General features: G+C 43.3%; 1 protein-coding gene across 1 annotated transcript in view; it reads left to right on the forward strand.

Moving 5' to 3' along the window:
* STK32B (serine/threonine kinase 32B) overlaps positions 1 to 12,412 on the forward strand; it is a 364,152-nt gene that overhangs the window by 296,266 nt on the left and 55,474 nt on the right. Inside the window, exon 6 of the mRNA XM_024119534.2 lies at positions 11,339 to 11,428. Within this exon, the coding sequence (XP_023975302.1) occupies positions 11,339 to 11,428 (90 nt within the window). The remainder of the gene's footprint in view (positions 1 to 11,338; positions 11,429 to 12,412) is intronic.

Genomic DNA, 12,412 nt, shown 5'->3' on the forward strand with positions numbered 1-12,412 from the left:
GTGTCCACAGGGCTGTGCTCCCTATGAAGGTGACAGGGAAGGGTGTGTGTCAGTTCTGTTTGCCAGCTTCTGGTTTGGAGAAACGCATGCATACTTCCTTGACTTGAAACAGTGTAACTCCAGACTTCAAATGGCATTCTCCTCCTGCTTCCTTTCTGCTTCCAAACCTTGCCTGAGTGCATTTGAAAGGCAGAACCTAAATCTTGTCCAGACCCCTAGCTGCAAGAGGGTCAGGACGTGTGGTTTTTCTCTCTTTCTGGTCCTTATAATGCAGGAGGCAGGAAAGAATGGAGTGGAAAAGGATGCTAGGTATCAAAAGATAGTCTCTATCCTGGTGCCTCTCAGAGTCATTGCAAAGAGCAAATCATGGCTGAGAAAGTTTATAAAAACCTCTCTGTAAACCTAATTCACTGTGATTAGTATGATTGCATAAAATTACATGCCAGCACAGAGACGTGGAAGGGAAATGATTGATCAGGTAGCCATGGCTATGCTGCAGTAACTAATTAACCTAAAATCTAGTGACTTAACATTAAAAGCCACAGAAGTAGAGAAAAGGGGAAAGAAACTCAGAACTGTTGAGCCCTCTCAAAAGCCTTGGGGGAGGGGGTTTCCAAGCAGCATCAAATCAAATAGGGTGTGAAGGCTGGGCAGGTTTTATGAAATCACAGTATATCCAGGGGGAAGGTGTTGAAACTCGTCCTGGGTGGGAGTTCCCCCAAATCTCAGCCCAGGAGCTCAAGAAATCTCACACGTGTTGCATTTCTTGTACCCTGCTATTGTTTGTTCACCCCCGCACAGGGGGAGCAGGGAGCACACAGATTTTTTTGTTTTTTGAAGATTTATTTATTTATTATTTATTTATTTTATTTAGTTTTGGCTGCGTCGGTCTTAGTTGCGGCATGCAGGATCTTCATCGAGGCACGCGGGATCTTTCGTTGCGCCGCGCAGGCTCTTCGTTGTGGTGCGCGGGCTTCTCTCTGGTTGTGGCATGCAGGTTTTCTCTTCTCTAGTTGTGGTGCACAGGCTCCAGGGTGTGTGGGCTCTGTAGCTGCGGTGCACGGGGTCCAGAGCACGTGGGCTCTGTGGTTTGCAGCACGCGAGCTCGCTAGTTGAGGCCCGCGAGTTCAGTAGTTGAGGCGCACGGGCTTAGTTGCCCTGCGGCATGTGGGATCTTAGTTCCCTGACCAGGGATCGAACCAGCATCCCCTGCATTGGAAGGGGGACGGACACTGGACAACCAGGGAAGTCCCACACAGAGTGTTTTGAAAGTCCTTCTTTCCCAGCCCATGTCCAAGATAGGGGAGGAGGTCAGAGCGAATAGAACAGAAGAAAATCAGAGGGTCATTCATTCTACATCAGGCAAAGGTGTGCCCCAAAACAGAGTCAATCTTTGGTTGAGGTAAAGCCAAATAAAGCCTGGATAAGGTGGTGCCCTGGAATTTGATTTGGTTTCTTTCTTTCTTTCTTTTCTTCTTCCTTCCTTCCTTCCTTTTCCCTCTCCTCACCCCCTCTCTCTTTCTGCCACTGTCCTGCAGTACATTCACTGTCATCTCCATGAAGACACGTGGAGGAGGGCACAGTGCCCAGGATGCGTGATCCCGAGGGAACTATCGCAGCCAGGGTAGCATCACACTGACATCTTGGAAGTACAGATATTATTAGCAGTGAGCATGTGAGCCTGTCATGGGCGGGGCAGTTGGGTCTACAGCAAGGTTCTCATCCTCTTAGGCATCCAGCTGCATCTTTTCAGCAGCACCACTGTGACCCCTGGCTTAGGCATGATGTAGACCCTGTAAACCAGCTAAGGTGGGGACAGATGCTCCCATGAGGCTTTACTCCAAATTCCAGGGAAACAAGGCAGAAAATCATGTGGGAGGAGATGATCTCTTACACATGGACCCCCTGTCAGCCTAACTCCCAATCTAGCGCCCTCTGGTGGGCACTACCTTAGCACTGCCTCCCAGGAATTCACAGCCACGCGTCCAATCTTGGCTTCCTGAGGACAGATCTAGAGAGAACTCACTCTGCAGTAAACAAAGCCTGCCGTTGGGTTGACTATCCCCTCCCAAGCAGACCCCACCTTTTCCCGGATTGTGGCCTTGTCGGTCCCAGTGAGAGCACTGCACTGCCCTCACTCATTTGGTAAATACCCACGCGTTTTGGGTTTGGGGTTACTTCATTACAGGGGCTGAGAGGGGAGAAGGGAAGGGGGGTGGCATGGTGGAGCAGGAATAGACACTTGTGCAATGTAGCTGCAGAAGAAACAAGTGAAAAGTCAGCAAAATTCAGGACGGCTTTGGATGTTTTCTCCTGGAATATACAGGCAAGATGCAGGAATCAGTCTTCAAAGTAGGAGTCCCTGTTACTGGTAATACTGAGAAGATTCCCTGCATTGGCAATTATACCCCAATGAGGGAACCTTGAATGGGACTCTAGCCCCGTGTAATCTCCATCATCCCACCCCCCATGTTACCTGTTCCATGACACAGGTAACTGGCACATCCTTAGTGTCTGCAGTTTCAAGCCCCCTCCACCCATATGCACAGGTAGGAGGCGCTCATTAAATGATTGCTAAGTGAATGAAGAAATGAGTGAGAATTTTTCCAAGTCACATGGATGTCAAGTACTTTTGTACTCGGAAAACAGCCCCCAAGTTACAGGTCCTCGTGGTGCCAATCCTGACACTGGCACCAGTGACTACAGAAACCGTGGAGAGGGTGGCTGAGTCCCATCAGCTGAGGTCCAGCTGAAAAAGGGACGTTGCTACAGTTTTAAAAGTCAAAAATTGAAATGGAGTGTTGTCAACTCCTGTAAATATCATGATAGCCTTAAGAAGTAAAGAATGAAGAAAGGTGATAGGATTGCCTACCATATTTCCTTCATTCAGTCTTTTATTTGGTCAGTCGATCAGCCAGTCAACAACCACTTGATAAGTACCTTTTCCAGGTCAGGCCAGTGCTAAGGTACTGGGGACATAGAAATGAATGAGGGAGGATTCCTGGCCTCAAGGGGATGGACAAAGTGACAGATACAACATGGTGAATGCTAGCATGGGAATGACAATGGAGGGGACTGTGGAGGTATGGGTCAGGGTCCAGAGGAGAAGCCTAAACTAGTCAGTCTGCCATGGATTAAATGTGTCTCCACCAAAATTCATGTTGAAGCCTTAACCCCCAGTGTGATGGTACTTGGAGCTGAGGCCTTTAGGAAGTAACTGGGTTTGGAAGAAGTCATAGGGTTGGAGCCCCCATGATGGGATTCGTGCCCTATAAGTGGACGAAGGGACCAGAGCTCGCTCTCTCTCTCCACCATGTGAGGATACAGCAAGAAAGCTGCCATGTAAACTAGGAAGAAGACCTTCACCAAGATCCCGACCATGCTGGCACCCTGATCTTGGACTTCCAGCTTCCAGGACTGTGAAGAATAAATGCTTGATGTTTACACCACTCAGTCTGTGGTAATCTGTTTTAGCAGCCCAAGCCAACTAAGACACACACCCCTCATGGTAGGGAGTCTCCTGTTAGTGGAAGCAAGCAAGCAAAGGTTAGATGTGCATCCAGCAGTAATATAACTCTCCAGCCAGGTTTTGAAGAATGAATGGAAATCTGCCAGGCAGGGGGAGGAAAAAGCATTCCAAATGGTGTCAGAGTCTTGGAGGTGTGATGAATTTCCATGAGGTCAGAGAAAGGAGGGAAGCAGGGCTGGAATTCAGGATTCATAAACAGGGCTGGGAGGATGATTATTGATTATTGATTCTCTCATTAAAACTTGTACTAACAGATCTCACACAATATCCTGGGCTCCTTTTCTCCCTGAATTTTGAATGTTTTTTTTTTTTTTTTTTTTTTGTGGTATGCGGGCCTCCCTCCGTTGCGGCCTCTCCCGTTGTGGAGCACAGGCTCCGGACGCGCAGGCTCAGCGGCCATGGCTCACGAGCCCAGCCGCTCCGCGGCATATGGGATCCTCCCAGACCGGGGCGCGAACCCGGTTCCCCTGCATCGGCAGGCGGACGCGCAACCACTGCGCCACCAGGGAAGCCCTTGAATGTTTTTAATTTACAGAAAACAAATAGCTGAAAAGTCAGTTCATATTTGCACATTTTGTAGTAAATTTCCATTCTCCTTAGAAGGAACTCAGAGGAGACCTCATATGGCACTAATTTTCACTTTCCCACATCTTGACTCAACCGTTAAAGGAGACACACCGGGAAGTTACAGCTCATCAACTCACGCGGTACAGAAACCAGAAGTGGAATTCTGCTGTCTGGCGCTCCTGTTGGACGTGAACTCCCTGTAGACTGGTCGGCTTCAGAGTTGCCCCAGATCCTCCACCCTAGAGGGCCGGAAGGAAGTAAGGGCTGGGACGTGAGACTCAGTCTGAAGGGGGCAGCGTGGGGCGGAGGGAAATGCCCGCCCCGGAAGAGGCTAGAGACAAACAGCTTCCCACGTATCAGCTGCTGACCGTGGAACGGGTCTCTGGAGCTTCAGGCTACTCTTCTATCAAAAACAGGGTAGCCAGACTCCCCTGATAAGAGTGCTTCAAGGATTAAATGCGCTTCACCAATTAGGTACCAGTTATGCAACCCTAAACAACAGCAGCTTAAATAGATGGGGGATACATTTTTTTTTTCTCCTTCTTTATCAGTTTCCCTGCTTTGACTGTTGCCTCTACAATCCAGACACAAGCCAAAGTGATTCTAAAGTGAGTTGGATTGTATCTCTTTCTCAAAACCCTCTCACTTGGAGTAAAAGCCATCTGAGCCCCTTTCCCACTTTCTCTCTCTGGCCCCTCGCTGGTCCCTTGCAGTTGCTGCCTCTCTTCTTTGGGTCTTTGCTCAAAGGTCACATTCTCAGTCCCTATCTATCCTGTTTAATGCTTACAACTACCCTACAAGGTACTTATTAATATTAGAAGAATCCGAGGCTTATAGAGTGAAATGAGCTGCCCAAATCTCATGGTAAGTGGCTGCATCAATTAGGACACCAGCAGTGTGTGGCAAAGAACAGGGAGCCCAACTCAAATAGTCCTAAGCAATAAAGGGGGTTTTTTAGCTTGTATAGCTGAAGCCCAGTGGAATGTGGCTTCAGGCAGGGTTCGCTCAGGCTTTGGCACCATTTCTCTGCCACCCTTGCAGCTCTGCCTTCTCCAAGGATAGGCTTCATCTTTAGCTTGTCTTTCTTTGTGGAATCCAATGGCTTCTACAGTTCCTGCGGGGGCAGGGGGGGTGGTTATATCCCCACATCACACTGGCCAAAGGCAGAGAATATCACTTTAGGTAGCTCCTGAAAAAAAGAAAGAAAACTCTTCATTTCCTGAATCCCTAGAAAATCATCTCCCCAGTTTTCATTGGCCCCAATTGGTTAATATGCCCAGCCCTGAGCCAACTGTTAAAGCCAAAGGGTGAGGTTAGCCTGGCTGGCTGCATCTGGAGCCACATGCCCCATTCCACAGCCAGATGTGCAGGGATGAGTAATTGCTGAGACAAGGGGATGTGAGTGGCCACAAACAGCAGATGACCCACACAGGAGCACAGCTGTTTGTTCTTGAGCATCTGACTCTAAAGACTGTTCTTAACCACTGTGCTCTAAGCCCTTCAACCAGGGAAAGGATACCATCATTGTATGCAGATGATGTGCTTCTATGCCTAGAAACACCAGAAGGCTCACTAGAAAACCTATCCAAATTAATAGCGGGTTGTAAAATTTAAGAGAGACATAATTGCTTTTCGAAGACTCACAAAAATTTTTTTTAACGAAACAGAAGTAGTTTTCTCTTTGGTAAAAGTCTAATCTCTCCTCCATTGACATTTACTGTGACCCAAGCTGCTTCTACTTTGTTGCTCCTCATCTGTGTGGCCCAAAATATCCCCCCAAGTCCACATAACAGGTGACAGAATGGGGGGGTAGTGGAGGGAAGGAGGGAATTCTCATTCCCTTTAAGGAAATATCCTGAAAGTTGCAAATATCATTCTGTTCATATCCCATTGGTCAGAACCTGGCCATATGACCACAGCCAGCTGCAAGGGAGTCTGGGAAATATAGTCTTCAACTGGGTGAGCATGAACTCAGTTAAAAATTCTATTACTCTCTGAGAAGGGGAGATGGGATATCGGGAGATAATATCTTGTGCTATGGATGATTAATAGAGTAGCCAAATAGGAGATAAATAAGCAAAACTTAAGAGCTTTTTATTGTACTAAAACCAGCTAGGTATAAAAAGAAAAGGAAAATATCCTCATTCAAAATAGTGACCAAAACTATATAATATCTAGGAATAAATTTATCCAGGGAGTTACAAGGTCTAAATGAAGAGAACAGTAAACTAATACACTGAAGGAATAAAGCTGAATGAAAGACAGAGCATGACCTTGGGTGGATTACATGTCCACACTTCTCACATGAATGCATAACTTAGTGTAATTCCTATCAAAATCTTAATAGGAGTATCTCCTAAAACTGGACACAATTCATCTCCAAAAATAAACATTTGAGAATAAATATTCTTTTCTATGTTTCCAAGAAAACATGGAAAAGAAACAATCATGAGGGTGACCACTCTCATCTAATTTTAAAATGGGCTACAAATCTGTTGTAATGAAATGAGTATAGTTCTGGTCCAGCAATAAACAATAGGTCAGTACAACAGAAGAGAGAATCCATATGCAAATCCACATATATGTGTGACTTGATGTAGAATGAAGGTCACATTACAAGTTATTGGGAAAGGATGAAATTTTCAATAAATGTTGAAACAAATAGCTATCTATTTGGAAGAAATAAAATCAGATTCTATATCATACCATATAGAAAAATATAATCCATATGGTTGGGAGATTTAAATATTGATATAAAATATAAATTATATATATATTATAAGAAAATATTGAGGAATATGTAAAATATTGGAGGTAGAATAGGCTTCTGGAAACTGGAAAGTTATAAGAAAAATAATAGAAACTATAAAAATAATATATTGTTTGAATTCTTTAAACTTTCATATGGAAGAGCTACTATAAACATAGTCAAAAGAAAAGCAATAATCTAGAAGAAGATACTTGCAGTAGATGGACCAGAGAAAAGGGTAAATGTATTGAATAGTCAAGGAGCTCTGACTGAAAATTGACCCAATGTTCTAGATAGGCAATTCGCAGGGATACTGGTCACATGAAAACTATGCAGCCGCATCAGCACTGAAATAACATTTCTCACCATCTGATAATAGCCAATAAGTAAAATTATTGATAACAGTTAGTGCTAGTAAAAGTGCAGAGAAATACACACTCATATTCTGTTTATAGTACCATAATTGTAAGTTTTGGGAACATAAAATGCATACCCTTTAACTACACACTTCCACTTCTGGGAGTTTATCCAGTCAAAATAAAAGTACCAATATATAAAGATAAGCTCAAGAACACTACTGCTGCATATTTTATAAGAACAAGACAAACAATTAAGCAAACAAAACTGGAAACAACCTGAGTGCCATAATAGGAGAATTGTTGAATAAAATATGGTATAACCATATATGGAATACTCTGCAAATACAGGTCCACAATTTCTTATCTGAAACTCTTGGGGCCAGATATGGTTTCATAACTCAGATATTTTCAGACTTAAATATATACTTGTATTAAATAATATATGTCATAATAATATGAAAATAATGTGTAACATAACACATAATAATATTTTAAAATAATATATGCTGTATATTATGTAATATGTACTGTATACTATGTAGCAAGGCTTGGAGAGCATCTTGTAATCAAATATATAAATATTTCTATAGCAAAACATGACTTTTCACCCTAAGTAGAATAAATAAATCTATGAAGGGCTTCCCTGGTGGCTCAGTGGTTAAGAATCTGCCTGCCAATGCAGGGGACACAGGTTCGAGCCCTCGTCCAGGAAGATTCCACATGCCGTGGAGCAACTAAGCCCATGCGCCACGACTACTGAGCCTGCACTCTAGAGCCCACGTGCCACAACTACTGAGCCCACACACTGCAACTACTGAAGCCCACGTGCCTAGAGCCTGTGCTCCACAACAAGAGAAGCCACCGCTCGCCACAACTAGAGAAAGCCCGTGCACAGCAACGAAGACCCAACGCAGCAAAAATAAATAAAATAAAATAAATAAATTTATTTTTAAAAATAAATTAAAAAAAAAAAACTATGAAGAGGACTTCCAGGTCAGATTTTATCACTAAATGAATTATAACAAAACAAAACAATGGATTTCAAATGGAGGTAGGGATTGTGGATCTCATAGGTAGACCTACGTATATTGATTTGGAAATATGTCCACAATACATGGTTAAATGCAAAAGTGACTCTTAGAATGACCCATGGAGTATTGAGCTCTTTATTGTAAGAACAAACCAAAGTCCTAACGTATGTGGATATACGTTTGCATAAGTGAAGGGAGAAATAATGGAGGAGCTGTATGAATCAGGGTGGTTATATGGCAGGGAAAGGAGAGACTCAAACACATGTTTGTATTCTGTGATTTATTATAATGAGCTGGCTTCACTTTCATAATGCAAATATTAAAAAATTTTAAGAGGAGGAGAAATGAAAGAAAACCAAATAAAAACCATATTTGAAGATTCCAGAATTCCCTCCCAGCGGTGCTGCTGTGCTTGGAACTGTTCAGGTGTGGGGTGCAGAAATGACTCAGACGTCCACCTACTTTCACATACCTCACAGTGGAAAACAGGACTGTGAATTTACTTGTTTGTTAATATTAGAAATGAGGCAATAGAGGATGCAGGAGTGGACTGGCCCTAGCTGGAGAGGGGATTGGAGCCACGCCTTGGCAGGACAGTGCTGCTAAGAGTAAATGCTTATACGAAATTCCCTACTTCATGTGTGTCAGTGTGCTCTAACCATTTCATATGTATTAACTCCCTGACTCCTCCCAACAGCCCTCTGAGATGGATATTTTGTTAACATCATCCCCATTTTACAGATGAGAAAACTAAGGCTCAGGGAGATTATTTGCCCAAGGTCACACAGCTGGTCACAACAAAGCTGAGACCCAAACCAAGGCAGCCTCGCTCAGAGTCTGTACACCCAACTACTGCACTGCACTGCCTCTCTGCAGATAGGACCATGGATGGCTGAATGGGAGGGAGGCTCATCCCAGCCCCAGAGGCTGGAGCAGACTGGATATGTTCTAGAGATGCTACCTGGGTGGGGACACAGTGTGTCTGGCCAGAAAGGGTTCCCAGCAAAGGCCTGGCTGGGTGACTTAAGCTTATCCACAAGCAACTGAAGGGTACTACAGATCATCACTGAGTACCTCCTGCTGCATCTCACCCGGGGGCACTGGACAGAGCTCCTGGCAGAGCAGCTTAGTCACACATCGGTGCTGGCTGTTGAGCCTGAGATTTGGGATTTGCATGTGACACCGCTGGTGCTTTTTCCGTCCGCCATGGCTGATCATATCAGGCACGCCTCTCCCATGAACCTCTCAGCAGGCCTCTTTGCACCTGCTCTAGCGGGGGTCTGTCCATCTCTTGGAGGTGCCCTCCAGGCTCTCCCAATGTCCCAATTTTGTATATGCCACCCACCTATGTATTTAAGCCCCACCATCCCAAATACAGCTCTCAGATTTGGTGAAAATCCAACCATTTTCACAAGATGATGTGATGACAAACAGAAAGAAATGTGATTGCATTTATAACAGGTATTCAAGGGTCTCAGAGCTGGTTTTATTTTATTTTATGTGTTTTTTAAATTCTGTGGTGCTTTACAGTTTTCAAAAGTTTCACACACATGATTTCCTATAGTCCCATAATAACCCTTTTTTAAATCCCCTACCCCTTCCCTCTCCCCGCTGGTGACCACTAGTTTATTCTCTACATCTGTGAGTCTGCTGCTTTTTTGTTTTATTCACTAGCTTGTTGTATTTTTTAGATCCCACATATTAGTGATATCATAAAGTTTTTGTCTTTCTCTGTGACTTATTTCATTTAGCATAATGCCCTCCAAGTCCATCCATGTTGCTGCAAATGGCAAAATTTCATTCTTTTTTATGGCTGAGTACTATCCCATTGTATATCTACACCCATTGTACCTCTTCTCTATCCATTCATCCATTGATGGACAGAGCTGGTTTTATTTTATGTTCCAAATTCCCCAGAGAGCCAGTACTCACTATTTTGGATTTTCCTCCTTCTCACCTCTCACCCTCTTTCTGTCACTTTCTTTCTTTTCCCCTTTATCCCCACATCTCCTTGTCTCCTTCCTTTTCTGTCCTTCTTCCTTCCCTCTCAGGGTTCTTCAACACCCACGTCCCATCTGCTATCGTTACTTTAGGCTGGATGGAAGGTGGTCTCAACCCCCAAGCCCCCTCCCTACTCAATTCATCAGGTACAGTACTAAGGCCCCCACTGACCAGAGCAGACAGACAGCAGAACAAGGGTGTCTTCAGAGCATGAGAATCCTCTCTCCATGCTCCCTCTCCCAACCCACTGTTTTCCTGAGAGAGGGAGTCTGGACTCTCCTGTCTCATTTATTTATCAGGAGCTTTCACTCTCTGGACCAGTGCTGCTTAACTTTAATCCATAAAAATTTCATTATGTCTTCAACATATTTGTTTTTTTTATAAATAATATGCATGTACCACCAAAATTCACATTATAAAACCTGCGTATAAAATAGATTTTTTTTCACCTCACATATTTATATATGTATGTGTATCTATTTTTTGGAGGGTGAGCATATTTGAGTTCTACTATCTTAGCAAATCTTAATTATACAATACAGTGTTATCAACTATAGTCTCCATGTTTTGCATTATCCTCAAACCTTATTCATCTTAGAGCTGAAGGTTTGTATCCTTTTACCAGCCTTTCCCTATTTCCCCCTCCCCTGACCCCTAGCAACCACTTTTCTCTCTCTGTTTCTATGAGTTCGACTTTTTTTTTTAGATTCCACGTACAAGTGAGACCATGCAGTATTTGTCCTGCTCTGTCTGACTTCTCACTTAACATAATGCCCTCAAGATCCATCCTTATTGTCCCAAATGGCAGGATGTCCTTCTTTCTCAGGGCTGAATAAATTCCATTGTGTACACATACCACACCTTGATCCATTTGACTGTTGATGGACACTTAGGTTGTTTCCATAGCTTGGCTACTGTCAATGATGCTGCCCAAAATAGGCACTTCTAAAGTATCAGTTAAAATACTAATGTAAATAAAAGTTCTAATATTTTCTTCCTGCTCCACCCACCGCTTTGCAGACCACAGCTTTAAATCAGACAAGGAAATAACCCAGCTGCCTGCAGCTCTTGCTAACTGTGGTTTCTGATTCTCTATCTCCAGGACATGTTCACATCACAGACTTCAACATAGCGACGGTCGTGAAAGGCACAGAAAAGGCTTCCTCCATGGCCGGGACAAAGCCCTACATGGGTGAGTATTCCAGATCCCCTCAGGCCTCAGCATTCCTCTCCTGCTTCATCTCACCCCTCCCTCACCCACCTCCCATCCCCTCACCACACCCCAAACCATGCACAGTATGTGCCATGCTCTCTCACACCTTTGGCCCTTACCTAAGCTGTCTCCCCTGCCAGGAAGACCATCTCCTCCTGTGTTTTCTAGAGAACTCCTACTCAGCCAGAAAGTTTGGCTCCAGCTTAGGGAAAAACAAACAAACAAGTAAACAACAAACCCTTCTTTTTCCTTAAAGTCCAGTAGGGTTGCCAGAATACAATTTTGGTGTTGGTCATTTTGGATTTATATTCTTTGGTACACAGTGCTCTTGCAATGTGGTTTCAGGTTGGTTTTCCTTTAGGACTTTTCATGGAAATGTCATTTTTTTTAGTACACATTCTTTTTCTTTGTTAAGGATGCCTATTATCTGAATGTTGAGTCTTCTTTGTCAGTCTTCAATATTTGCCATTTTCAAATCTTTCTTATCTCTTTCGTCCTGTGTTTAAATTTTTTCTCATTTTTTTCTTTCTCTTTATTTTAAAACATTCTCTGTTGCGTTTATTTGTTTTGTGTACTTTCTAGTGAAGTACTTATTTCTGAAATAATTTCCCTTTGTTTCTAAATTTTTTCCTGAGTTCTTTTGCCAGATTTCTGAGTGTTTAAATTATAATTTGTGTTCTTTCATGTCTTGCATAATTTTTAAATGTCTATATTAGTTATTAATTCTTAATGTCTACATTAGTTGTCAATTGCTATATGACAAACCATGTCAAAACCTAGTGGCTTAGAACAATAACAATTGTATTATCACAATTCTGCCACTTGATTTTCTTTTTTTAACGTCTTTATTGGAGTATAATTGCTTTACAATGGTGTGTCAGCCTCTGCTTTATAACAAAGTGAATCAGTCACACATATACATATGTCCCCATATCCCCTCCCTCTTGCATCTCCCTCCCTCCC

Source organism: Physeter macrocephalus, chromosome 7 (genome assembly GCF_002837175.3).
Source record: "Physeter macrocephalus isolate SW-GA chromosome 7, ASM283717v5, whole genome shotgun sequence".
Classification (NCBI taxonomy): domain Eukaryota; kingdom Metazoa; phylum Chordata; class Mammalia; order Artiodactyla; family Physeteridae; genus Physeter; species Physeter macrocephalus.